Genomic DNA, 27,695 nt, shown 5'->3' on the forward strand with positions numbered 1-27,695 from the left:
CACCCGCCTCTGCCCTCCCAAGAAAACGTTAGGGAACATAATTTCCAACTCCCCCGGAGCAAGGCAGACCCTTCCTCTGCCAGCAAGCCCCCGCTGCTCTGGGTTTTGACTGATCCATGGGGGTTTTTTGTGACAGCGAGGGGTGGGTGAAAGCAAAGGCATCAGCCTGGCGGGGAAGCCTCGCTGCGTGCTGAAATTATAATGTGTAGTTATAGTAACATATATAATGTATCTGTATGTATAGTTATACACACACCAAACAAGATCGGGAGGGTTTGGTGAGAATTTTATGGATGTCTTTAATGCATTATGTAAAGAAAGTATTTGTATTAATCTATTGAAAACTGTTTTCAGGAGGCAGAGGGGGATCTTGCCTTGTGGGTGGGCTTTGCTGTGGCTTGGGGGTCCTGGTGCGGAGGGGAGCGAGCCGAGGAGGGTCCCGGGGGAATCCCAGCCTCCTCTGCAGGGCTGTCAGGGCCGGGGGGTCATCTGCCTCGGTGACATAGCTGGAGCTGAGCAAGAAACGCTGGGTGGGACCCGCTGTGGGGCACACATCTGGGGCTGGGGCTGCACATCTGGGGCCAGGCAGCACATCTGGAGGGAGGACAGCAAAGTAGGCGTGCACATCTGGAGCTGGTGCAGCACATCTGGAGCTGGCACAGCACATCTGAAGCTGGCACAGTGCATCCAGGTGTGGTGCAGTGTGCCTCCAGGCATGGTGCATTGTGCCTGCTCCTCAGCACCCCAGCACCCAGCCAGCCTCAGCGCCTTCCCAGGATGGGTGTCGCAGCCCCTCTGAGCTGCCGGTTCCTGTATTTCCCAGTTTGGTTTGTTCATATCCACTATCAGTCTTTTCTGGCGCCAGTTAAACTCGTGTCTTATCTCTTCCTGAGTGGCCACAGCGAGCTGCAGCTTGGTGCCCTGAGGCAGCCAGCCCTTGGGCAGGAGGGGAGCAGCATGAGCGCTATGCCTGGCTCTTTCCCATGGCTTGCTCTTCCCTGTGCTCACAAAACCCAGTTGCTCCAGCCTTCCTCCGAGGCAGGTTACACTGCCTGGGCTTTCCAAACCCCATCATCCCTGTTGCTCTCTTCAGGGCTCTGAGATTTGCTTAGATCTTCCTTACAGCCTGATGTCTAAAGGTGGTTTTGCTGCTGCAGAAGTGTGCTTCCAGACACTGGCATTGCATGGCATGGCATGGCACAGCACGGCATGGCATGGCACAGCACAGCATGGCAGGCTTCTCCCAGTGCACCCCAGAATGGTGCCTTCGGCATGCAGTGACTGTTTCCCTTGGGACCCAGTGTACTTTCCAGCCTTTTTCCAGCTGAACCAGCCGAGCCAATCATCCCCGTGTCCACTGTGTCCACTGTGTCCAGCCCAGGGCTGGGGTCAGTTATCCCCTTCCCCACCAGCACTTTCTCCCGACTCCCAACCTGCCTCGGTCACATTGAGTGCTTGCGCCCCTTCTCCCCCAGCAGCACCCATGGTTTGTGTGCACTCACTAGCCCTGAATTCAAGTGGCCAACAACATGCATGGGGGAGTGCGGGGGCCGCCCCGCTCCTGCCTCTGCTCTAGTGTGACTTTCCCGAGCAGCACAGCCGCCCCCGCAGAGGCGATTGCATCTCGCAGAGACTTCCTCGCTGGCTGCCGAGACCTGCCCTGCCCTGTCCCCGCGCCAGCCCCCCACCCACCACTGCCACCGGCACCCGGTGCTGCCAGATCCTGCCACCTCCGCCATGCCCCACCAACCTTCCCTCTGCCCTCGTCTCCTGGGGGTACCAGCTCTGAATCCCCTTTCCCCCCCCAGGATGTGCATGCTGCCCCGCAGTCATCGCCAGTTTGGCACTGGGGAGAAACCTCTGGCTGAGCTGGTCGCCAAATGAGATTAAGATTCAACTGGATTAATTTAACTTTTGTTATCTTTGGTGGGCTCACTGCTGGCCAGGCATGCTAAAATTACTGCAGTGAGTCAGAGGCTTAGTTTAGCAGGAAGGAAAGGTCGGGCCAGAACGGGCTTTGCTGCCAAAAGCGAAGCGCTTTTGTCATACCCAGAGCTGTGCTTGGCATGAGGGACACGGGGGACATGACTATCCCAGGCACACAGTCCTGTGGCAGGTACCAGGCATGTCCCCTTCTCACCGTGCCTGCAACACCGCAGATACACCTTCTGCTGCCGACCAAACCCATTCACCCAGAGGGTCCAAAGATTTGACCTTAAAACCGCCACGGTGGCATTTGTGCCGTGGCTGCTGCTGGGAGGACGGGGGGCTGCACCCACACGGGCTTCCCCACACCCCTCCATGGGGTTGACAGGGGTTGCCATTGTGCCAGCAGGCCTGGAGCGCTCTGTCCATCACCGCAGGGTCACCGGTGCTGCTGGGGGGAGCGGACGTGCCAGGGGGAGGGCTGGTCTGGGAATTGGGGCCACTTGCGTCAATCCCGCTGGCGCCAGTGTCTGGGCAGGATTAGGTTCCTCTCTGCTGTTGGAGGAGTCAATATTTCCAGGTCCAAGCCCACACTACAGCTTGATAAGGATGGACAGGACTTAGCGCAGGAACAAGGAAGGTGATGCCGATGAGAAAGCTTTTTTGATTGTGGTTTTTGGCCAGCCTAAAAGGACATCCTAGATATGGGAAAGTTGCTCCCATGCTTTAAAGTCGGTCTGTCCTTCCTGCAGCTGGGTGTGAGCCATGCTGGGGAATGGCCCCTGCTCCTCCCACACCCCTTTGTCGGGAGTGGGGCAGCAGTGGGGACACAAATCGGCCAGGGGAAAAAAAGGACAGTTTGGGCAAAGAGTTTGCTTCTCCCCTGCAAAGGGAGGGCATGAGGTCGAGCGCGCCGGGGCGAGCAGGAGCCCGCTGGGGCGAGCAGCAGCTCGTGCCCGCTGGGCCACAATGCCCCGTTTCATGCCGGAGGCTGCAGGGGTTGCCTGTGCCCAGGCAGGTCTGGACGTGGCAGGGAGATAACTGGGGATAAAGCTCTCAAAAAGGGTCCGTTTCCTCTGCAAACACCACCGCGCCCAAGGGCAACAAACACCCCGCAGCTACCTTACCTCCTCCCGCCAAGAACAACCCCAAAGTGCTGTGGCTGCCAAGCTGGGGCTCATCCCAAATCCCTCTGCACCCAGTCTGCGAGATGCCATGCCCACCCTCCCCCTTCCCCCCCCCCCCACTCGGGGCAGCATCACTGGTGCTGGCTTTGTCCCTCCAGCCATGTGCTCTCCCCAGCCCCCCCCTTCCCAGGGGCTACGGGACACAGGCCCCCCCCACAGCGGGCACCCATGCCTCTGCCCCACTGGGCACCCGCTGTGCCCCCGCTGTGAGCCCCCGTCCTGGCGTGGCCGTGGCCCCACCGCGGTTGCTGTTGCCGGAGGAAGGCCACCGTGCTGGGTGGGAACTGGCTCCCCAGCTGCCAGTGGGACGCGTGGGTGGTGGAAAGCAGATAGCACAGCAGCGACTGCTCTAGGTGCATGTGTTAGTTCTTGTCTTCCAGCGAAATCCTAAACAATGCTGGCTTTTCTGATGTAACCTATAGGATGGTGTTTTTCTTTTCAAGCTGCCTTATTTTGGGGTTTTTCCACTTGGCAGAACGTGGCCCAGAGGGGAAGATGTAATCTCTGAAAGGAAAAGTCCTGGTGCCAAAATCCAGCGTGCAGGGTCACCAAAGGGCAGCCCGCCGCAGGGTGCTGCATGCCCGTGCCCGGCCGTGCCGGTGACAGCAGTGCCAGCGCGGGTCTGCACCCCCCGCCCTGCTTCTGCTGCGGGGAGCGGGGGGTTCCCCCGTCCGCAAACGGGCACGTGCTGCGGCGTGTGGGGAGTACGTGTCCCCTCGTCTCTGCAATGCCCCCCTCCCCGTGCAATGCCCCCCAGTGCCGCCCCCCCGTACCAGGCCCCCGCGCAACGCCCCCATGCCAGCCCCCTGCACAGCACTCCCCCCTCCACGCCACGCCACTCCTCCGTGCAACGTCCCCCATGCCAGAACCCTGTGCGACGCCTTGCCCCCCGCACCCCGCCAGGCTGCCGTGCCGTGCCGTGCCCCCCCGTGCCGTGCCCCCCACGCCAGACCCCCGTGCAATAAATCCCCCGTGCGATGCCCCCCCGCCAGCCCCCGCGCACTGCCCCCGTGCCGTGCCCCCGGCCCGCGCTGCTGGCCCCGCCCCGCGCTGGCCCCGCCCCGGGCCCGCCCCGGGCCCGCCCCCGCAGCCATGTTGTCGGCGGCGGCGCGCAGACGCCCGGCGGCCGGGGCCGAGGGGGGAGCCCCCGCGGGAGCCCCCGCGCCCGGCGATGCGGAGCGGGGCATGGCGGCGCCGGGCCTCACGCTCTGCCTCAAGCTGCTGGCGGCGGCCTTCTACGGGCTCAGCTCCTTCCTCATCGTCGTCGTCAACAAGAGCGTCCTCACCACCTACGGGTACGGCCTGCGACCCTGGGCGTGACCCCCCCCCTCCCGGGGGCTCTCTGCATCGCGGCCCCCCAGCGTGCACCCCTCCGCCGTGCCAGACCCCCCTGCAGCCCTCCCTTGGGTGCCGTGCACCAGCGGTCACCCCCGGGCAGGCACCCCCTCCAGTCGGTGTATGCACCCCCACCCTTGGGTGCCGTGCACCAGCAGGCACCCCCCGACACCTCCCGTCCTTGGGGGCCTGGCGCCCCTACGCATGCCCCCCTGCTTTGGGGTCCTTTACACCCCTTGGCACCCCCCGGCTGCGGGGCTGGGCCCCCCATGCACACCTCTCCTTTACCCCCCGGGAGTGCAGTGCACTGCCAGCCCCCCGCGGGTGCCCCCCCTTCCCCCGGGGACCCCCTGCACGGCTGAGCAATGCCCCCCACGGCTACGGGCTCTGCAGGTTGGGGGGCTGGGGGCTGCCGCTATCCTGCTCCCCACGCACACGGCAGGGGGGTGCGTGGCTGCACCCGATGTGGGTGCCCCCACTGATGTCTGCTCTCTGCCCGCAGGTTCCCCTCCTCGCTGTGCGTGGGGCTGGGCCAGGTGAGTGGGGTCCCCTCTGTCCCGTCCCCCCTGGCTCCCCACGCGGGGGGCTGTCGGGCTGACCCCTGCTCTCCTCTTGCAGATGCTGGCGACGGTCGCGGTGCTCTGGGCGGGCAAGGCACTGCGGGTGGTCAAGTTCCCTGACTTCGACAGGCATGTCCCCCGGCGGGTAAGCCCCCTCCCCGGGCACTGACCTCCTTCCCCGGGCGCTTTTCCCCTGCCCCGAGGCCGGGCGGTGGTCTCTGCCCCAGCCCCTTGCCCGCGGCAGCCACCACGGGCTTTTCAGCAGCGGGATGCCCGTGCTCATTGCCCCAGGAGCAGGGAGCTGCGCGGGAGCCTGCGGCCATGGAGCAGCTCCGGGCTGAGGAGCTGGGACACGTGCGCGTGTGAACGTTTCCACCGCGGGTGGAAATAATTTCATATATATTATGAGGGTGCTGCTGGGGAGTTCCCTGTCTCTCTGGTGGCTCATGCAGTGTGTTATCCCTCTTAAAATTTTCTAGACGTTTCCTCTACCTCTTCTGTATTTCGGGAACCAGATCACAGGACTGTTCAGCACAAAGAAACTGAAGTATGGATGGCTTTTTTTCTACCGGGGGGTGTACAACGGGGTCCTTGGGGCAGGGGCGTCCGGTGGTTGTGGGGAGCTGCTGCCGAGCCCTAAGGCTTTGCAGGGGTGTGGGTGACACGAGCAGGAGCCGCTCGGGGCGATACGGTTCATTCTCTGCCCACGCTAAAAAAAGCCACGTGCGTGTTTCCGAACACTTTTCCCCAGCCAGTGGGTAGGGAGGGACGCGGGTCTGGCCCTTGCCCACTGTAGGTGAGGGTCTGGGGCAATCCCTGGGGTCCCCCACCCTGACAAGGTCTGACATAAGCAATACCTTTTCGGGTGTGGGAGTAATGGAGTTTCCGTAAGGAAGCTGCCAGGCTCGCCCATGGCTCTGTTCTCTGGAGCCCTTATCCCAGCGCCTGCTTGGGGCATTGCTCTGCGGGTGGCTGCAGAGCTGCGTTTCGGCAGTGCCAGGGTGGGGAAGCCCTTTTCACCCTGCTAAACTTTCCTCTCGCAGCCTGCCGATGTTCACTGTCCTGCGAAGGTTTTCTATCCTGTTTACAATGTTTGCCGAAGGATTCTTGCTCAAGTGAGTCTTCCCAGCCCCTTCTCTCCCCGGCTATTGGTGACGAATACTGTTAGAGTTACAAAAGCCTGAAGGTGTTGGAATGACGTGCGGTGTGTCAGTGAGTTTGTGTGTGTCGGAGATCCGTGTGGTCAGGGGTTTTGGCTCTAAGCTGGGTTTTAGGAACGAGGGTGGGCGGAGGAAGCGGATACAGAGAGCAGCAGCGTGTTACTTGCCTTGATCTCCGCAGCCCTTTTCTCTGCTGCCTGTCTGCATGCCTGGAGGGAGCTGGGCGAGGCGAGGTGCGACTGTAGCTGCCAGGCAGGGGGAAGATGGATGTGCTGTGTCTCCGCTTGCAGCAGCCTGGCTGTGCGGTGCAGTTTTGGAAGCAGAGGGTGTTGTGCCTGTCCGCCCCTGCTAACAGCTCTCCTCCCTGCGAGGACTTGCAGAGACCCCAAAACCGCTCTTGCTGTGTGCTGACAGCCCCCTCCCCAGGGCCACCACTGGGGTGCTGGGCTGGTCCTGTCCCCCACACGGTGCCACGTGCCCTGTATCCAGCTGAACCCTTTGCTGCAATAGGCAGAGTTGTAGCACCCCATAAACTTGCACCTCATCAATGCCAAGTTGTTTGTTTGTTTTTAAAATCGCAGAGATAATTGTCTAAAATGTCTTGCTTTTACTTGCTGCTTTTGCATGGGTTGGTTTGCCTGGGGTTTTCTTGCTCCCCCTCTATGTGCTGGGAGGAAAGGCTTCTCTCTGCCGTTCTCCAGAGTGCTCACAATACTTCAGTAAAGATTTAACTGTGGATGTTGGCCGTGTCCTCCTGCCTCTCTTTTCAGGAAGAAGTTTTCTTGGAGTATTCAGATGACAGTATTTGCTATGATCATCGGTGCGTTCGTAGCTGCTAGGTGAGCTCCTGGTTTGCTGTCCCCTCTCCTCTGTCTCTGAAGGCGCCCTGCATGGGCCAGCTAGCAAAGCTAAGGTGAATCAAGTACCGCGGTATGTCCCAAGAAGAGAGAGAGTAAATGCTGACTTTTTTTACCCTCAGACATGCTCTCTAGTAGGAAAGAATGTTTTTTACTGACCCAAATCCCAGTCCCTCCTTGCATGATTAACTTTTTCTGACAATTTACTGGCTAAACAGAAGGTGGAAGAAATCTTGCAAGTGTTATACTCTGCACAGCTTAAAGCTTTAACTTATGGTTTTTTCCTTTCCCAGTGCTGACTTGGCATTTGATCTGGAAGGATATATTTTTATCCTTATTAACGATGCCTTAACAGCTGCAAACGGTGCCTATGTGAAACAGAAGCTGGATTCAAAGGTAGGGTGACCTTCGGCTTCGTTCTGGGCATTGCAGCATTGCGCTTGGTTTGGCAGCAACTTGTATCTGAAGGGGCAAAGAAGGGAGGCTCGCCTGGCGCTACCCCATCCCTTTCCCAAAATCTCACGTCCAGAAGGTTTGGCAATACTGCTGTGCTGTTCTCGGTGCCAGTGTTGCCAAATGGTGCCAGCTGGAGCCCTGCCCCTGTGCTGGTTACAACGGCAGTCCCTTGCGACAGCAAAGAAATGGCGTTTTGATTGATGGTGGCCATAAAGCCTGTTGCAAGCTTGTCACCCAAGTCTCTTTTTTTTTTTTTTATACATACATACATATATAAAAATATATATACAGACAAACGTGTGTGTGTGTATATATATAAAAAAAACAACCTCCAACTGTTCTGTTTCTGAGAATCCCATGTGGATTTAGCTCACAAGATCCAGTCTTCAGTAGCAATATGAATAAGGTTTTATATTCCTGTTTGGAACCAACTTAAGTACACAATGTTTCTTATTTTTAGGAGCTGGGAAAATATGGTCTGCTATATTACAATGCACTGTTCATGATCCTTCCCACCTTGACCATTGCCTACTTCACCGGAGATGCGCAAAAGGTAGGATTCCTGCCCCCAAAAGCAAAATCTGTAGTAGCACAATACCTTATGGGCAAAATGGATTGCTTAGAAGAACATTTTACTGTTTGTTATAATGTACTTTTCTGTAACTTAGCCATCTTATGTAAAATGGGAAGTACTCAAAATGTGAAACTGCAAAGTAGTTCGTTATCCCCAATTTGCAAATAAGTGCTGCGTAGCATCTGAGGGAAGAGGCTGGGGCAAAGGATGGTTTGAGGCTGGGTTTTGGGGCAGAGATGGAAGCTGCCTGAGTAAAAAGTAACTGTAAGTCCTAAATCCACAGAGTTGCTCCATTCAGGCATTTTTGTAATGCTTGAGGAATGGGGAAGTGCGAGAGCAATAAGTGAAACCAAATATTATTTAAAACAAAGAAGTTGAGTATTTTTAGAACAAATGGGCTGCTTCAGACTTCTTTCCGTCCTTCCCTCTTACTGGTGTGGTTATTATGTTGAGTTGCTCTGGAGGTCAGTTTGCCCAAGCTGCCCCAACAGGGCATGATCCGATTTATATGTGGTTCCATATACTTGAAATTTATATTGTATTATTGTTGTTTATTATTATTACACTCACTTATGTGCAGATATACTCGGTTGGCACTCCTGAGCAAGAGCTCTTGCTTTTCATGCCTGCAGAAACAAGCATCCCTCTCCATGGGCAGGGAAGGCAAATGCTGAAGGCTGCAGGTGTTGCCCACCCAGATGCCCATGGGTGACTGCTGTGTGTGCCGGTGGCCCCTGCAGGCACCCCTGTCCTGTCCCCTCCAGCCATACCCAGACAGGGAGAGCCTGGTGGCTTTTTTCTCATTAGGAGCTTAATGCCCCGATGACGAGCCCCAGTAAGCAGTCGCTAAGGTAATGAGCTGTGATTAGCAAGGAGAAGCGATTTTATGGAGTGAAGGTAGCTCAGACCCTGCCCTTCATAAAGGGCGACTCAGTGGGATATATTTGGGGATAAAGTGCTCATTTATAAGCAGGAGCTGGTGGATGGGGAGCAAAATGTTGCTCTGTGCTGCACTGTGCAGCCTCTGTTCAGCCTGTGGAGACATTGCCCCTTTTTTTTTTTTTTTTTTTTTTCTTTCCCTGAATAACTTCTTTTTTCCCGGCCAAGCTCCTGGCAGCCGGAGGCAGACAAAGATGCACTCTGTTGGGGCTGCTGCCAGGAAACTCCACGTTTGCAGCCTGATGAAAAACCCTCTTGTGAAGGGCGTGCAGCTGAACGTGTCTCACACGGGGATGGCTCCCAGGGCAGAGCTGGGATGGGGTGCTGCATCGTGGGGGGCCATGCTGGGAAGAAGTGGGGGTTGCATAGGAAAGCCTCCCACCGTACAAGATTTAACACATCGACGTGCATGAGTAGTTCATTAACAAGCATCAAAGGTAACCATGTCTTGTCACGCCACGCTTTGCGAGAGGCAGAAATGGGCATGCTGATGGTGGCGAGCAAAGCCCTGCAAATAATTCCTGGGGGTGAAGGGGATGGACCACCTGCAGGAAGGTGCCCCTCAGGCTGGCATTTTGTGTCCCTGTTGGAAAGCACCGTCCCAGCTGACAGGCAGGATCCCTGTGCGCTTGGCAGCCCTTCTCTCCCCTGTGCCAGTCCCTGCCCCACTGGGAGGGGAGGCGGGGGGGGACCAGCTGTTGCCCTGTTGTGTCCTCGCCACCTCACTGCGTCACAGACTCGTTGAGGTTGGCAGGGACCTCTGGAGATCATCTGGTCCAGTCTCCTAGAGCAGGTGGCCCAGGACCATGTCCGGTTGGGTTCTGAACATCTCCATGGATGGGGGTACCACCGCTTCCCTGGGCAACCTGTGCCAGCGCTCCGTCATCCTCACAGTGAGAAAGTGTTTCCTGATGTCCAGAGGGACCCTCCCATGTGTCAGTGTGTCCCCATGGCCTCTGGTCCTGGCACTGGGCACCACTGGGAAGAGCCTGGCTCCCTCCCCTCTGCACCCTCCCTGCAGGTGTTTATACATGTGGGTGAGATCCCCTGAGCCTGCTCTGCTCCAGGCTCAGCAGTCCCAGCTCTCCCAGCCTCTCCTCATAGCAGAGGTGCTGCAGTCCCTTGGTGGCCCTTTGTTGGACTCCCTCCAGTATGTCTCTGTCTCTCTTGCACTGGGGAGCCCAGCACTGGACCCAGGACTCCAGGGATGGCCTCCCCAGTGCTGAGCAGAGGGGAAGAAACCCCTCCCTTGACCTGCTGGCAGTACTTTGTCAAATGCAGCCCAGGACATTGTTCCCCTTCTTTGCAGCAAGGACATGTTGCTGGCTTATGGTCAGCCTGGTGTCCACCAGGACCCTGGGGCTGTTCTGCAGAGCTGCTTCCCAGTCAGGTGGTCCCAGCATGTCCTGGTGCCTGGGGCTGTTCCTCCCCAGGGATGGGACTTTGCATTTCCCCTTGTTGAGCTGCATGAGGTTCCTTCTGACCCATGTCCCCAGCCTGGCCGGCAGCACCACCCTCTGGCCTCCCTCCCTGTCCCCACTGCAAGCCATCACCTGCTGCTGGAGCTTTGTCCTCGGAGTTGTCCCTAGACCTGCAGCTGGCAAAGACGTGGGTTTGGCTGCATGGAGTGTAACTTTAAATAAATAAATAATAATTAAAAAACCAAACCAACCAACCAACCAAAATGAAACCTGACCCAAAAACCCAAACACAACCCAATTGAAAAAAGCCCTACCATGAAATCCAGACTTCCTCTAGCCATTTTGTCAGCACTGTCCCAAGATGTTAAATTCCCCTGGGACACGCTGTCTAAGCGTTGCAGTTTACTCTGCTGATCACGGTGCCTGACAAGGGCTCTTCTGAGCTTTCCACTCAGAACTTACTAAATCTATATGTGAACTTTTCGTGTCCCTTTCGGACATCAGAAGCGTGGAGAGCTGTCGCTGTGGGTGGTGGTGGCAGGGTTCTCTCGCTGGGGTTCCCTTGCAGCAAGCCCTGACGTGGCCAAGGAGGCTCCTGCTGCTGCCTGTAGCTTGGATGCACAAAATGTGGGTGACCGCAGCCGCTGCACAGGGATCTCAGGAGGGTGACTTTGGACAACAACCGGCTGGGAAATGCCTTTCCTGGTTCCTCCTGCTTGTACAACTGTTATTCGCCAGTTTCCATGAGGGGTGTGCTGGGTGCTGGCTTGGGCTGGGGGGCGATGCTGCTGTGGGTAGCTGGCCCTTCTGCAGCCCCAGGATGTCACGTTGGGCTGTGTTTTGGTTTGGTTTTTTTCCTGCTGTGATGTGAAAGCCGATGTTGGAGGTTTGTTTCTCACCTTGCTATGAATTACTGCATCTCCTTCTCCTCCTCTAAGGGCTGGGGTGTGTTTCTTGCAGGCAATGGAGTACCAGGGCTGGGCAGACACGCTCTTCGTTGTGCAGTTTACGCTGTCGTGTGTAATGGGGTAAGCATGTACACTGCCACAGCAGGGGCTGCCCGCCTCCAGGGGTTTCAACCAGCGGCTGGGGGGGTGTCCAGCAGTAGCGTTTTTTGGTGGTCTAAGCTGTTCTGCGTTTAAAAAAAAAAATATATAAATCTTGATAAAGTCCTGATAAGGACACTATTTCTGAGAGCTATGGCAGATGGAAATTGTTTCCTACCCTGCTTCAGTGCAGGTTTAGCCAAAAAAGTGGTGATACAAATATCGCTCTAGAAAAGAGGGGGAGAGGTGCAGAGATGAATGGCAGTGCCCAAAGTATGTCCTGGTGCCTGATGTTGGCTCTTCCTCCTCCAGGTTTATTTTGATGTACTCCACAGTTCTTTGCACTCAGTATAATTCTGCTCTTACAACTACAATAGTTGGCTGCATTAAGGTAAGCGGTTTCTCTGCTCCCAGGGCTGCCGTCAGGCGAGCCTTGCAGTAATCGTTGCTTGGGGCTCGTATTAAACAGTGGCTTTAGCTGTTGGTACGGGGGCTAATGGAGCGCTTGGGACGTGCCTGGCACCCGGGCTCTCTCCAGCTCTGCGTGGCCTGAGGCATCTCGTGCCTCCCTGGGCCGTGTGGCAGGGTGCTGCCTGCCTGCAGGAGTTATTCCAGCAAAAGCTGTGAACAGCCTTGAGGCATCCACAGCCTCCCTGCACCGGCTTCGTGCCGCTCCAGCACTGTGTGACCCCAGCTCTGCCCGTGCAGGCAGCAGTGTCATCTGCTCAGCAGCAGCATGGGAAGGGCTAGATGGAGGCTCTGGGGCTTTTGCTGTGTGCTGCATGGAGGGGAGGATGGCTCCAATGGGATTTTTCGGTGTTTTGTTTTTTTTTTTTTTTTTCTGTTGTCTGGAGTAGAGAGATACTCTCTGTGTGTTTGTACGGCAGTCATGGCAAGCAGTCGCGCGTGGTGCTGGCTGTGGTCGGTGCATTTAGCTTCCCCAGGGCTAATGAAGTGCAAAACACTCAGAAACAGCCATGATCATCTGGGTCACCTCGGCCCAACGAGCCCATTGCAAAAATAGACGGGTACTCCTGGGCATTTTTCTGGCTTTAGTGACGGTCTTGAAATGAGGGAGAGCATCGCGGCCTGGCGGCTGCACTGCCCTGCTGCCCCAGCAATCAAAGCCTCCGTTCAGGAGCGTTTCTCAGCAGCTCTAAACCCAACTGCTTTGAGTCCAGTATTATCACTGCTTGCCTATTTCGCACTGTTTGCATCCGGGGTTTCCCATCTCCATATTGCTTTAATGCATAGAGCATACACTTGTCTCGGGCTATATAGAAACTTACACTTATGTTGCTAACATCTTGTTCCTTTGCAGAATATTTTAATAACCTATATTGGGATGTTTTTTGGAGGAGACTATATTTTTACATGGACGAACTTCATTGGTTTAAATATCAGGTAAGAACGTCGGGCGTTTGCAGTTTTTATTTATGATTTGCAAGTGAAAATTGCTGTGAAACTGAAATGGTTTGACTGGCTCAACACTTTTTTCAAAAAAAAAAAAATCCTTATGGATTGGTATTCGCGCCGCAGCAGAAGAGCTGGCGTGGTGCTGACCCACGTCTCGCAGCCCGGGGCGAGCCCCGTGCCGCCGGCAGCGCCGCTTGGTCCCTGCTTACAGCTCGGGCTGTGGGGAGCCCCCAGACAGACTCTGGTTGTTTTAAACCCAGGAGAACGCACAAGCATGTTTTAGCAGCAAACTTAAGTTGTTCTCAGAGTTCTGTATCTAAATCATGTAATTAAGGTAGCAAAAGAAATATTTTTTTGTTTTATTTCACCTGGTATTTTAGTACAGCTTTTGGAAAAGTCTGCTTTCTGGTCTGGGGTGTATTTCTGTATTGTGAAGTCTCCCTTGTTCTCCCCCTGTCCTTCAGCAGGATTCCTTCAGTGATGGAGCAGGTCCAGCACTAGGCTAGGGACTCAGGCTAGCAAGCATTTGGGTACAAATTAAACAAAATATCTGATCTTAGGAGGAAAACAGAATTTTCTTGCAAATTGATACTTGCAGCAGATCCTTGACCATTGGCATACCACAGTTTTGACTTTTCTTTGGCAACTGGAGTTTGTGGCTGCCCAGGGCAGGTCTATATAACTAATAAATGTGCTGGTGTAAAAGGCAGCATCTCCTCCGGGCTGCTGGTGGCAGGTTTGCGTTGTGCAATGCAGGAGGGAGCCGGCCACGCGTGTGCCGGAGTGCGCAGTGAGCGCACGGTCGCTTCTGGGGCTCTGAGCTGGGATGTTTCGTTCTCATACCCGACCCTGTTTTGCAGTATTGCTGGAAGCCTGGTGTATTCCTACATCACTTTCACGGAGGAGCAAATGAGCAAGCAGTCTGAAGCTGGCATCAAGATGGATATTAAAGGAAAAAGCTCTGTGTGACCAGGGAAAGGCTTTTTTTGGAAGCAACCTATTTCTGTTCAGCTGATCATGGGCAGAATGTGGGAAGGAATCCAGTGTGCCTGCCATGGAGTAATGGTGATGCTCTTAATTTGCACAATCTAGATTGCTGCCTTTACAACTGATTGGGAAGATAACTGACTGCACAGTGAAGAATACATCTAATTAAGTCTGATCATGAGGAATTAACGGGTTTCTAATCATGGTGAGATTTGGCAGTAGAGATTGGCACAAGCAGCGTACACGTTTGAATCGCAGAGGACTGTGTCAGCTCTGAGGGCCGTACCCTGAGCATCCTTGGCTGTGTCGTGTCTCGTCTCGGTGCAGCTGCCCCCCCGGGCAGTGGGCGCAGCCGGGGACGGATGCTGGGGCTGGCTCTGCTCCGTGCCTCCCCCAGCCTGGTCCCTCCGGCCGGGCAGCACGTGCTGCTGCTGCGGGAAGGTGAGACCGTGGTACCTGGCACGGATCTGGCCCCGAGGGGCAGGCGAACCCCTTCTCTCCCCACGGGAGAGGAGTGGAGGGAGGGGAGCTGTGGCATTGCAGCCCACACGAGGCAAGCGCAGGCATTCCCCCAGCAAAGCCACTTCTGCAGGATGCTCCTGGTTTGGGCCAAAGCCCCTTTGTTGATCGCTCAGTGCTCTCTGAACTTAGATTTGTTAGTTGGTTTGGGGTTTTTTTTTTTGGTTCTGTAAACCCACTTTTAAAGTTGGGTTTACCCTCCTTGGTTTCTAAGAGCCCTGCAAACATTCACCCCTCTCTCTCTAGCCCAAGGTTGCTTTTACAAGGCTCAGGGATGTTCCCAACATGAAGGTTTTACTTGCCACCGGTGAGCTCGGCAGGGCCAGCAGCCTCCCTCAAACCACGCTGGGGTCAGAAACCTTTGGATTTGGGAAAGCTGCTGGCCGTGCCGGGGCTGGCCCCGGTGCAGGGACCCTCGCAGAGCACTTTGGATCCATCAGCGAGTAGCTGCAGGGTTTGCAGGAGAGCTGACGTTGTCCCACCTGGCACTCAGAGCCTCCTCCTCCAGGCCAGAAAATCACTGCCAAGCGAAGGCTGCCGCTCCTGCCCCTGCCATCCCCTTCCCACCCTTCGGCACCAAGCACGTGTGGCGCGTGCCCGCACTGCAGCACCAGCACTTCAGCTTTGGCCAAGCCCTGTCCCCGCAGTTAGTTAGTTTTTTGATGTAGTAAGTTGTCTTTGGTTTGTGACCCATTAAAAGAATGGGATTTTTAATATGTCCGGCAGTTTTAACTGATTTTTTTTTTTTAAAGGTTGTCTGACACAGCACTTCTTTCTAGGTCTCTCCTTGGATTGTCTTTTAGTTTAAAAAGAATTGTTTATAATTTTGGTTAAAAAGTTTTTTGGTAAAACTAATGAGGTTTTTTGTATACATTCCTTTGGTAACCAAGAAAATAGCTTCTATAGATAATATAATTTGTTTCTGGAAGATATTTGCTAAAAATGTAACTGCTGGTTGGCAAAGCTGCATTTATTGGAGTGCTTAACATTGAAGTCTTTATATGTGACAGAGAATTTCTGTAACGGTGCTGGTAAAGATGGGGAGCGAGTCTGCCGGGCCCTGCGCTGCCGCCTGCTTCAGAATCCCATCCCTGGTGTCGTTCTGGCCAGGTGTGCCGGAGCTGACATCTCCGTACCGGAGCTTCGGTCTTCCCTTCCCCCCGGGGGGCTCCCTTTTGGGGCAGCGGGATGCTGCATGGGTGTAGCGGGGGAGTGGTGTGGTTACTGTATTTATAAGGCACCTGGCAGCACAGAGGGCTGAGTCGGTGTGTCCCGAAGCGAGGAGCAGCCCTTCAGTGGGGCTCCCCCCTCGTACTGCAGAATTGGAGGAAGAAAAAAAAATTCCCTGATCCTTTTTATCGCTTCCTAAATTTCAGTAAAGCCTCGGATTTGCAATCAGTTGCAGAACACCTCTTTTTTGGGGGGGGAAAGAGGATAAATGCTTCCTGCTGTGCAGAAGACCCAGAGCTATTCACACATCAGCTCCAGGTGGGGTTACTGGTCCCTGCACTGGTTCCCAGCAGCTGGGGGGTGCTGGGGCTGGCAGACCCCTGACTTGGGTTTCCCTGGTCCCTGCAGCTTCCAGCCGCCAGAGCCCCCTCCGGCGCGAGCCTTCACTGGCGCCGTACCAGACCAAACCCCCGTCCTTCAGCCAGGCCTGTGCATTCGTCTCGCTTGCTTGAACAGAAATATTGCAAATCACTTTTTGCCACATTTGCTTGTAACTTTGCTGTGCTGAGGCGTTCGCAGTCAGGATGTCAATTCTGTCGAAAGTTTTGATTATTGTTTATTTTTGAATCTACTGGTTAGATTTATTGTCCAAATGGTAAAATATTTTTAAAGCTTATTTTGTTTGTAACTGTGCACACTTCAGTGCCAGGGTCTGGATGGCATTGTATACACTGGGAAAGTGAACAGAGTTCCTACAACAGTATTTTCTATGCTATTAATTGATTAAAATTTTTTCTATATAGAATCTATTTACAAAATGACCATTTTAGTGACTAAAAGGGTGACCTTTTTATTTGAATGTATGGCAGGCTTTATATGTCAGTCAGTGATGATAGCAGAAAAAAAAAAAAAGGATTTTATGTGCCTATGTATTTTTGTACTGGCTTCAAATAAACCAATGACCTTCCCTCCTCCTGCCCCGCCGGCTCTTGCCTTCTGCCAGGAGCTGGCCCTCGCTTCCCTGTCGCCGCAAGAGAAGCCTGGAGATGCTGAAGCTGCTGAGGCTCCCCCAGCACCCCAGCCCTCTGGGTCTCCTCTGGTATGTGTGGAGGAAGGAGGGGTGAGGGAGGTCTCTTGGGTTTTCAGCTTTAAATATTCTTTGAGGATGGGAAAATTATCGAATGGGATTAAAAAAACCAACCAAAACAACCCTAGTGCCTTGCTAAAATCAGTCCCGTCCCTTCTCGGCAGCTAGCCTGAGCTGATGTGCTCTGCGGGGATGGAGCACTCCTCGAGGTGCTTCACGCTCCATTCAGCCACCTCTGCTGGCGCTCTGACTGCGTGCGAGGTTAACTGCAGAAAAAGAGCCCACGCTGGACCCCGTCGGCAAACTGCGCAGCACACGGGGCGAGCTGGCACGCCCGGGGCGGGAAGGAGAGCAACACTTCTTGCTCCTGACGGTCCCAACGTGGCTCATGCTGTGGCAGGGCACTGCTGCACCTCCTGCCTGGTGCTCTGGGGCTTTCTGCTGGGAGTAGCAGCAGCGTTGTGCCTCACCAGGCCTTTGACTTAGAAATAAAACCTAACTGTTCAGTTGTAACCCACAGCTAACCCGCCGCCGCCTTTCCTAGCCCTGGCTGCCCTCTGTGGCAGCACCAGACCTGCTCTCCTCTCTGTTCTCCTTTACATTACGCTGCCTTTACATTAAAGCGTACAGCAAACCCCACCTCTCCCCAGGCTGCCCCTCCAGCCCTTCTCCACGAGTGCCCCGAATGGTCCTGGGGACGTGTGAGGGAAGAAGGGTCTGAGAGCCACCTGCTTTTAGGGGAACGAAAGAAACGGTTCAGAGTTTAATCAGAAAAGGGTATTTTGTTTCAGTGGTTTTCACCGCAGCAATAACTGTCACTACCACACTGCTACAAGGGGATGGGGTCTTCGCATCCTCTGTAAGCAAAAATATCGTACCTGCTCTTTTGAGCAAAAAACTCAGGAATTTTTTATGCAGACAGTATGTTTAAAAAAATATTTTAATAAGCTTTTTCAGAATTGCAGACAGGGAGCGGGGATAAGAGAGGGTAATTACTAACAGTGCAAAATTACTATGTGTGGAAAAATTTATAAAACTAATTTGTAAATTTTGTGTGTGTGTGGTTGTTTTTTTAGTATCCCATTTAATCCTTCAGAAAGCCCAGCAAGGATTTATGCTGTTGCACTGGATTCGCCATTCAGGCTGCAGTCTTAAAGCACTTCAGGAATCCAGGAGACCCACTCCAGCTGAACCCGTCACGACGGTGCTTGAAAAACATACCCAAGTGTCACGTGCAAGTTGTGATCTTTTCAACACAGTTTGGAAACACGTTCAAACACTTCTGGGCTCTAAACTGTACCGAAAGGTTTTGAAATGAAATCAAAGTTACTATATTTCTAGCATTTTAAATAGCTTTAGTAGTGCAATGACTTACGAAGTTATAGTGGCTGCATCTTGAAGAACATGAACAAAGTATTGTATAAAACACCAGCATAAACAAAATGTAAATTATAATTAAATATTCTTAAAGTCTAGCTGAGCATTACATATTTATCGATTATGGAATGTCAGGTCTCATCTACGTATCACCAAAAAAAAGGTAAGATAAAAAAAACAAAGCAACATTCCTGAAAATATACACAGTGCTGTATTTCACACACAAGCCTGAGACAATTTACTTATAAACTTTCCTATATATTTTTGGAATTATTTCCAACTTGCCAACAAAAATGCATAAAAATAAAATTGGAAATAGGACTCTAGTTGCAAAGACTCTTAGAAGCACTGCACTACCCTCAGTCTGAAACCATCTCAAGAGCATCTTTGATATAAGGCTGTGATACTTTGGGTTTCTGTTAATAAACCAGATCGTAAAATTAACAGCAACCTCTTACTAAAGCAATCACTTAATTAATTGATTAATGCAGGCCATATGTTAACAAACCTTACTGATGTGCCTCTCCACATAAATTGCTGTCTAATTCTAGGCAGTTGTCAACTTCTGCACGTCAGCTGAACCAGTTAGAACAGATCATTCACAACATTTCTGGGAACAGCAGGTTCATACACTCCAGTAACTCATCATGGTGGTGGAGCCGTGCCGGATCCAGAGGATTTGGCTCATTAATGACCATAAAGTCCAAGTACACACAGTTGAAGAAGAAAACAAAACAAACGAAACCCTTAGCAGCTGGGTTTTTTAGGTTGATACATTCGTTTCAAACGATAGGACCATACATTTAAAACTGGAATCGTAAAGACTCATAAACTTTAAGTAAAAATAACCAATTAAAAATTAACAGCACTCCTGTAAGCCACAGGAGGAGGAGAGAAGATTATAAATTATACAAATGAACAATTTTTCCTGTTTTTAATATAGTAGATGTGTAGCTGTGGCTTAAAAAAATTTAAAAAAAAACCCAAAACACCGGTATTAAAAATCTATTTAATGGATGTAAGCCCTACTGCAACAACTTTCAAATTATGCTAGTGGGATGGTGAGCATCACCCCCTCCACACGCATTTATAAAGAATTTTCGTTTCTCGCACTTTAATCTTAAAATAGTTACCCATACCTACTCTCACTTCTTATCCATGTGAATCTCTATATACTGAATGTGCATATATGTGTATATGCTGTACCAAGTATGTGTATGTGATGTTTCTGCTCCCACTGAAATACCCAGCCATATAAGGTCCACTGGTTTTCAGAAATTCGGGATCAGGTTACCAGCTGCACATCCATTTCTAACCTGTAGAGCCAGAATCGCTTGACCCATTTCCTACCCTTCCTGTGCTCAGTGAAATGTAGAAGATGATAGGTAGACTAAAAATAAATCAATGGATAATCTAACACCTGATCTTGGTGAACAAGGTTTAGTAAACTTAAGCGTTTAGCTGACGTGAAATTTATCTGAACTCAAAATAAAATGAGAAAATGTATAATGAAAGCAAGAAAATTTGTGCAACACAAGCATCATGCTTAACAAATTTTTAGCATCACTATTTGCCATAAAACAGAAGTAAGAAAAATCATGTTTTCAAAATCAAATGACTTCTAACCATTCTTGATGTTGTTTACTGTTTTCTGAGAAGAAAATAACATGTTGGTGACTAATAAGCATTTTTAAGTCAATTGGTTTGGTTTGGGGTTTTTTTGTTGGTTTTTTTTTTTTAGAAAAGAGTTCAGCAAAATAAAATGAAGCTGACATTAGACTCAGGATATCAATTCTCTCATAAAAGTTTACCAACTGTACAAGTTAAGAAAATTATACAAGCTTTTGTTTTAAGAAAGGACAGTTCAATCAAGACATAAGTACTGTAAAAATCTTTCAAAGGCTACAAAGAAATCTGGAAAAATACAGAATGTATTTCTTTAGCCCAGATAAAGAATATGGAAAGACATCATTGATGTCAACAATTTTACATACACAAACCTGACCTGGTTTATTTATTTACCGTTTAAAACTTCTATATATAAAAATAGTTGTGCTCGTAACTTTCAGGATTCATAAGGGTTCCTTAACAATGGGATGACACTTTTCTCTCGCTAGCGTGAGTGGAAGTCTCTGTGTCTACTCTGATGCGTGTCTTGGCATTCTGTATTTCATTTTAACTTCCTGCAACATTTGAACCAGCCCCCTGCTTCAAATAGGATGCTTTGTTCACTTGTACAATGCTTAAATAGTGTATTACACACAGCAGTTTCTTTAATGTATTAGGCTGGGAGTATTTTTGCAAAAACTCACTGATTTGTTTCTCAAATATTTTTAAGAGCCTTAGAGCTCCCGGAGCTACAGTTGCCAGCTCTGAGAAATGGAATATTCTCCTACTGCTTTTCAGCACTGAAAAAACCAAATAATCAGATCTTAAGAGCCAACTAGAAGGTATTAGAAAAAATCTCAGCAGATTGTTTTACGGAACTGGATTTTGTAAGGTAACCCATCAACCCTGAAAATTTTAGACACCCAAAATTTACTCCAAGGAATAAAATCAGCTCCTAGTATTCAGTCATCCAAAGTTTCTAGTTCTTCAAGCTTCCCATGTGAGTTTGCTTCTTGGAAGAACTCTGAAGAACCTGGACTCTCTTTTCCATTGCTGTTAATTCTTCGTCTTTTTAGAGGTCTTTCATTTTTTTCTTCAAAATCATTTTCGTTTCTTGAAGCTGAATGAGCAAGTTTTGGGTCAATGGAAAGGTTTTCAGTTTCATACCCATTTGTATCCAGATCCATGTGAGGTGTTTTCTTGCCACTGGTAGGTCCATTTACATGCAATCCTTCAATTTTTGCTTCATCTTTATTTGGTATCTCACCTGGCCCATTAGCAGACAGCCCTGCGTTACAGAGACATACCGTAAGGAAGAGAGTAGAAGCGTGAGCAGTAACAGAACAATCTGCGACAGGTCAATAAAGCAGAAGTCTCACTAGTCCCATTGAACTAAAAAGCCAATATTTTTCTCCGTATCCTCACTGTGTGATGAACGACTCTTTTATTTGCATACAAATGACAGACTTACCATGACGGAGTTTATGGAAGCCCTTGCAAGCAACAGCAGCCAAGAAAATGTCCTGGAATCCCATAACGGTACAAGCTGCAGGTGGACTGTCCTCACCTGGGCAGTTTCTGTAGCTTCCACTTGATTTTCACAATCTGATTCAGCCCCCAAGCTCCTCCCTCCTCTTGCTACTGCTTTCATTCCAGCTCCTTCGGAACAGCTGTCCCTTGCTTTTGAGGTTTTCTTCCTTCATGAGTGATCATGCCCTGGCTCTTCTCCCAATCCTAACTGCTCTTCAGTGCCCCACGTCTGGTAAGAATAGCTAACGGTGTTCCTGAGCCAAGCACTGGAGAAGCACTAGTGTGCTGCATGATAACCCAGTTCCCATCTCAGTTGTTTTAAATATCCTGCATGGGACTCCTCACACAGTTAGCATTACACTACACTAGCATGAGGAAGACAATAACAGATTGTTTACATTTAAAAGGAAGATTCTAGTGGAGATTTATCTTCAGTATGTGACCACTGGCTAAATGCAAACATGTAGCTTTTTTTAAAAACGTTTTAACTTAAAGCTGCTAACACCATATTTAAAAGTAAACTAGACTTGTTTTTAGAGAGTAAGCTGAACTTCTCATTTGGCCTGTCATCTGCGATGATTTGGCCACTCCGTTTAGGATGGAGAGGTCACGCACTTACCATTCTGATTACTGTTGCTGGTTGTGCTGTCTTCCCTTTCAGACTGGCTGGTGCTGCTGTTGGAAGTTGTAGGAGGAGGGGATGGAGCTCTACTGGAAGCAGCACTTTCACTTTCATCCAGGAGACGGTCCATATAATCTCTACACAACAGAAACAGCACATTCAGCATTGCCCTTGCTGTGTAAAGGATTGGTGTTACTTGCACAAAAATATTCACTGCATATACTGCAAGTGTGACCAATTCTCATTTTATATCTTTTGAAATGCACAGACTTATCTTGCAAAGTTAATAACTTTAAGATCTCCTGCGTTAACTGGCCCACGTATGGTTTGTCCACAGCAACTACATATTTGCTGACCAATCACTGCAGCCAACCTATATAAATTCAGCCTGTGCTTATGCTAAGTGCCAGAAGATCATGCACAAGCAGAAACTTCAATATGTCGTGATGTTGTGGACTCTGTTTTCAAGGTGATGCTCTCAGGCAGGTTCATACTAAGCTCTTGCAATTTGCTGCCGCAGTGATAACACACCATTAAAGTAAATAAGTTTTGTGCACATACAACCTCAAAAGCAGTAAAGTTAAAAGCAAATTAAAACCTTCAGAGTTAAAGATAAGACATTTCCGTATCTGAAATCTATTATACTCCTACAATTTAGGTCACTAATAGTAAATCTCTTATGAAAGATTTAAACAAACAAAGCTGGTTGGTAAAGCCCTTCTACATATGGTATTAGTCTGGATTCACTCCAGAAACAGCATATCCTCACACATAATTATTATGGCACTGATACTGCACCCTAAATTCCCACATCTATCTGCAAAAGCATTCAAGAAGAGACAAGTATAATCTTTAACGACACTCCTTCTGATCACCATATGCAGTCAACTGCAAAAGGATCAGAGAATGTTTTAAGTGATTAACAGCCAAAAATGTCTACTAATTTGGGCAAAAATGGAAAAAAAAAAAAAAAGTTGGAAGAAAAAGGGGAGACAGACAGTCCCTGACAACTGGTTAAGAAAATCCAGCAGCTCTGGATGCTTCTCTGTAACACTCTATTTTACAAAGCCACAGATGGCAACCCTTAATGTCATACTGCAAGTTCACTTCGGTGGTCCAACACACAGTTCTAAAATGTTTAAAGAAACAATAATATTAAAAAGAAGGGTCAACAGAGAAGCCAGGAACAAATGAGAAGAAAAAATAATAGTAAAAAGACTTGGAGAATATCAGCGGAAAGAGTGGGATACTAAAATCATAGCATTGGAATGAAGGGCAGAAGAATACATTGGCTCACTTGCTCAGATTTGAGGGAGGAAAATACACAGCTATGCACAGACATTTCTTTCTTCGCCTAGCAGAGACATGAATGGGGAAAGGAGCTATATACACCCAAAAAAGCCCTAGTATTGGGTGTTGTGTTGGCCAGAATTCTTGCCAAACAATACATTTCAAGAGTATACTACAGCACATACCACAAATCCCACCTGAAACTTGTGACTAACACCTTTGTATAAAACATGTATTTAAAGTAAAACAAGCATTCACAAAATTCCACATATTTGCAGAAATGTTACATTTGTGAAACATTTAAACAGAAAACAAACTAAATTAAATAGCTGTTCAACGCAAATTGTTTGCCTTATTCCAAATAAATGTATTTTAGAAATTACATTATACGCACTAGCAAGCTTTCCTTACACCTTGGCTGTTTTTCTGCTGCAAATTGGGACTATGGAATCCCTAGGTTGTCATACCATTTCAGATTAGAGCAGCATAAAATAAAGATTTAGATCCAGCACGTAAAAGCACATAAAAATAATGCACATCTTACGTTACACCAGGATGAAGATTGTATTTCTTCTTTCCAAATCGGGTCTGCTGCGCAAAGAAATCATAACGCTCTGATTTCTTCCACATGTAATAGAATGCTACACACTCCCCAACTGATCTTGTTCGTACCTAGGAAATACGTGCAATGCAAATTTTGATGAATTTAAATACATTTTTGGCAAAAAGCTACCATTTAAATCAAAAGGTGTGAAATTCAAAGTCAATGCTTCTTTATACAACATAGGAAATAGTGGAAACCACTGACTCAAAATTTCACAGGCCCAGAAATTGAAATGCAAAGTTTAATAGTGTTTCTAAGAATACTGGAGATATCGTGAGGTGCCACAAGCAACAGCTTCAGGAGAAATATTCAAGTCTCTTTCACCAGTCTATTCAAGACCAAAATAAGACTCTAGGGATGCAGATCTTCCTGTGTGTATGCACAGTAGGATTTTTGTACTTTTCTGAACTTATGGTTCACAGCCACAGTTACAGAGGATTCTGGATTTTGACAAACCAATTTGGACATACATATAATAAAAATTAGAAGAAGTAAATATGGTAATTTGTGAAGGAAATTAAGGATAAGAATTTATTTACAATTACATTGCTTTAAAAAAATGTGAGACCTGCACTTAAAAATCAGTTTACCTTATTTGCCTGAATCACATGAAAATCCTTGCCATAGACTTTCAGTCCTTGTTCAAAGTTCCTACATTCTTCTTCTGTCCAAACAGATAATTCTTCTATAGCAAGGAAATGCAATAAAGAAAATACTTAACAAAAAAGTATATGGCCAATAAAAGAAAGCTTAAGTGACAGAAAACATACGTGGTATTCAAGTTTTTTACACCATCTGCTGACTAAATGAGAACCACCTCCAGAAATTTCACTTACTAGTACAAAAATGAAAATTCCCCCTTCTAGTGAGTAGGTGGGAAAATTGGCTGCATTAAGTAGCTAGTCGGTAGGGACTGTTATAACTGGTCTGTAACTCCAGCCCTGACGCACGGGGGAAATAACTGGGCAGCGGAAAGAGGAAGAAGGGCTTAGAAACTTAGTCTCACCATTCTGCCCCTCGAATCATAGGAAGAAGGTATCCTTCAAGCCAGGACACAGCATGAAGGAGTTCATACTATGGACTCAAACTGGTTGCTGGTGTTTGGAAGAAGCAGGGGAAAAGGAATGAGGAATGAGATCTTTACTGCTGGCAAGAGTCAGCAATGATAGGCTGTTAATTCCAGTTAGGTAGAAAAAGAAACTGTGCTGCTCACACTATTGGGTGGGAAATCTTGGCCTCACTGAAGCCAGAATAAACTCCTAATAACTTTCAGCCACACTTCTAAGAACTTAATATAATTTGGTGTTACTGATTCTTAAGGTCACGAATAAATAAGGATTAAAATAGTGGGAGAACAAACTAATCTTCTCTATTTGATCATTCTTGTCTTGTGATTTGCACAGTGAACTCTGGAGAAGCCACAGGTTTGAAAGCAGAACCAACAGATCAATGTGCAAGGAAAGTGAATTGTGCCTTTTCTTAGTTTCTTGTTCCTTTGAGTATAAAGATCAATACCAAAATAGGAAATGCTTCTTAAGGCTCCAAAAGCATCTTTAAGACCAGGGTCTTTTTAGTGTTATATTTTCTTAAATAAAAGATTTAGCTGCTCATTCTCCTTTATTTAGAATTGTGAATTATTTCATTTTATATTTTATGTTTGTTCCATTACCTTCGATGACTGAAAAGGTCTAGAAGAACAAAGAACAAAATGCCCAAGAAACGCACAATTCGGTTGCTAAGAAATAATTTTAAATTTCTTCTTATTAAAAAAACTTCTTATTAAAGTCACAGATACAAATACCAAGCTCTACTGACGGGAAGTTAATTTACACACCATCTTTGAGCGTGTACCTGTTTATACTACATTTGCTAATTTCATTCTCTCAGAGAACAATAAGAGATTTGCTGAAGGTTGCATTTAAATGGGCACTGATATTTAAGGCTTACAAGCTCAGTCTGCTGACAGCAAAACCCAATACCTGTGTAACAAATAAAATGAGAGTTCAACAATATAAACTTAACTTTCAGTGTATGCTCACCTCTGGCTGCTTTTACATTAAATCTCAACCTTCGTAATGATTCTTCAGTATCAAAATTGCACTTAACGAGTTCATACAATGCCTAGAAAGATGAAAAGACACACATTTAACACTCTAGATACCACTCAATTTATGTTGTGCCACAGAAGCATACTTAGTAATTCACTAACACCTATTAAGAAAAGATTAAAAATAAACTTTTTGAATTAATGTAATATAATTTAAGATAGTACAAAGACATATTTCCTCTGTTTAAATTTCCAAATCTCTAATTACATAACCAAGTATATCCAGGTAAAGTATTTTAACATTTTCATCCACTGCATAAATTGGTAAAATTAATGTTGGGTTTTTTTTAATATGAAGAAAAAAAAAGTATGCATTCATACAACTTTAAAAATATCTGTAACTGAAAGAACAGAACTCACTCATACACAATTATTTATATATAAAAGAATGCACCGATACATTAAGCAATGTTAAGCCTAAGTTAACAGTTTAATATTTGTTGAGAGGAAAAAAAACCCATCACATTTCTATTTCCACAAGGAATAATAAAGCTGTTTCAAAAGCAATTTTAATTCTTGGGAGCAAAATAAAATAAAATAAAATAACGGGATAATTAATTCTGCAATATTAAACTACAAATCCTAATTATTCTTATGTACCTGCTCATTGTCTTTAATATGTGATCCTTCAGGAATTGCATCTAGGCCTTTCTCATCACCCGTACGCCTTGATGCTTCATTTAGGAACTCAATCACTTTATCTTCCGGTAAGAAGTCAGGATTCCACAGCAGCTGGTCATCATTTTCATACACTGAATTAACCACAGGAAAAATAAAAACAAGCTAAAACAACAATATAGACATTTATTCTCTCTTATAAAGCTAGTGATTATGAAACCTTGGAAGAGCACCAACATTAATCCAGAACACACACAAGGACAGGTAAAAGATAGTCTCACAAATGCAGAGTGATCCAAATGACTAGGATACTATACCTCACATTGTCTTCAAATCTCTGGCATAATCAGTGCTCTAGATTCTAGGACCCATTTATGACACTCCAGAACCTCCACCTTCCCTGTCCTCCTCCTGAAGCCACTCAAATCACGAGGTAGGAGCATTACCCAACACAGTCCCCGAATGATCCATCCAGCATGCGTTTCCCCTAAGTAGCACAGTTTTGCTGATGGCAGCCAGCAGATATGGAAAACTGTTTCAGAAAACAGTTATATCTGCTTTCTTGCAAGATGATTAGGATCAATCACATAAAACCAAAAAGCGCACCACCAAAAATGGTGCTAAAAACATTACCAGGTGTCTGGACCACTAAATATAAAAGCATTAGCTAACATGGCTGGCAAAAGCCAGCAACAAGATCCACTACTTCTCCAGGGAAGATGACACCCAGATGCCAGACACTCTGAAGTCAAACAGCTCCTGAAAGGAAACTTTGCTAAGACCTTCCTATTACTTCCAAGAAATACTTTCTCAAAGAAAATCATTCAGGTCAAGGTCACTGAATTTTAACACTATCAAATCTCCACTGTTTTTTCAGAGCATGAGCTTTCAGACCAGGGAAGCCATAGTAAACAAAAATTAATGGGAGGAACATGGCCAAATTATATACCCTCTGAATTATCTCCCATTTTTATTTTGAAGAACCTACAAGCTTTACAGGATTAAAATACCAGTACAGCAAAATAAAGTAAAATTCAGGTTATTAAAAAACAGAATCAGGAAAGTATCCAGACCTTGCTTGTGTCTCAGTCCTCAGTGAAAGACAACCTTACAAAAACCAGCAAGAAAGTAATTTTAACATTGATTCCATTAGCTCGGTGAGCACCTTTGACTCTTACCCAACAAGAGAAAGAAGGAGCGAACACTTGGGAAAGCATGGTCAGCACAGGAAGGGAAGATACGGTAGCATTCTGTGCAGGTGGAAAGGTCAGAGTGGCAGCTAGGTGCATCTCCACTTGA

At 48.3% G+C, this 27,695-nt stretch overlaps 2 protein-coding genes across 16 annotated transcripts in view; one reads left to right on the top strand and one right to left on the bottom strand.

Annotated features, from left to right (window-relative positions):
• The first annotated feature begins 4,184 nt into the window (after window positions 1-4,184).
• On the top strand, window positions 4,185-18,115 carry SLC35D1 (solute carrier family 35 member D1). 10 transcript variants are annotated; one of them, XR_015698568.1, is made up of 14 exons: window positions 4,185-4,408; window positions 4,951-4,984; window positions 5,067-5,153; window positions 5,488-5,555; window positions 6,052-6,123; window positions 6,939-7,007; window positions 7,319-7,421; window positions 7,942-8,034; window positions 11,376-11,443; window positions 11,774-11,852; window positions 12,783-12,865; window positions 13,738-14,069; window positions 16,557-16,652; window positions 16,805-18,115. XR_015698568.1 is itself a non-coding variant. In XM_087730346.1 (13 exons), the coding sequence occupies exons 1-13, from the start codon at window positions 4,206-4,208 to the stop codon at window positions 16,806-16,808; spliced, it is 1,059 nt and encodes a 352-aa protein (XP_087586472.1). In that variant the 5' UTR covers window positions 4,185-4,205; the 3' UTR covers window positions 16,809-18,115. The 10 variants fall into 10 exon arrangements, 7 of the variants coding, with proteins under 7 accessions (XP_087586472.1, XP_087586469.1, XP_087586474.1 ...); XR_015698569.1 differs by having other exon boundaries at window positions 17,717-17,752; XR_015698570.1 differs by lacking the exon at window positions 16,557-16,652 and having other exon boundaries at window positions 17,717-18,115.
• MIER1 (MIER1 transcriptional regulator) overlaps window positions 17,562-27,695 on the bottom strand; it is a 42,884-nt gene continuing 32,750 nt past the window's right edge. For 5 of the 6 annotated variants that reach the window (XM_087730339.1, XM_087730340.1, XM_087730342.1 and 2 more), the window contains 6 exons: window positions 26,379-26,530; window positions 25,711-25,792; window positions 24,262-24,356; window positions 23,612-23,739; window positions 21,775-21,914; window positions 17,562-20,913 (listed from right to left, as the gene is read on the bottom strand). In XM_087730339.1, coding sequence (XP_087586465.1) covers window positions 20,588-20,913; window positions 21,775-21,914; window positions 23,612-23,739; window positions 24,262-24,356; window positions 25,711-25,792; window positions 26,379-26,530 — 923 coding nt within the window. In that variant the 3' untranslated portion in view covers window positions 17,562-20,587. The remainder of the gene's footprint in view (window positions 20,914-21,774; window positions 21,915-23,611; window positions 23,740-24,261; window positions 24,357-25,710; window positions 25,793-26,378; window positions 26,531-27,695) is intronic. The other variant, XR_015698567.1, reaches the window with a different exon arrangement.

The sequence above is a fragment of the Nipponia nippon genome, unplaced genomic scaffold (assembly GCF_047370975.1).
Source record: "Nipponia nippon isolate SJK-2023a ecotype South Korea unplaced genomic scaffold, ASM4737097v1 scaffold_5, whole genome shotgun sequence".
In the NCBI taxonomy this organism is placed as follows: Eukaryota; Metazoa; Chordata; class Aves; order Pelecaniformes; family Threskiornithidae; genus Nipponia; species Nipponia nippon.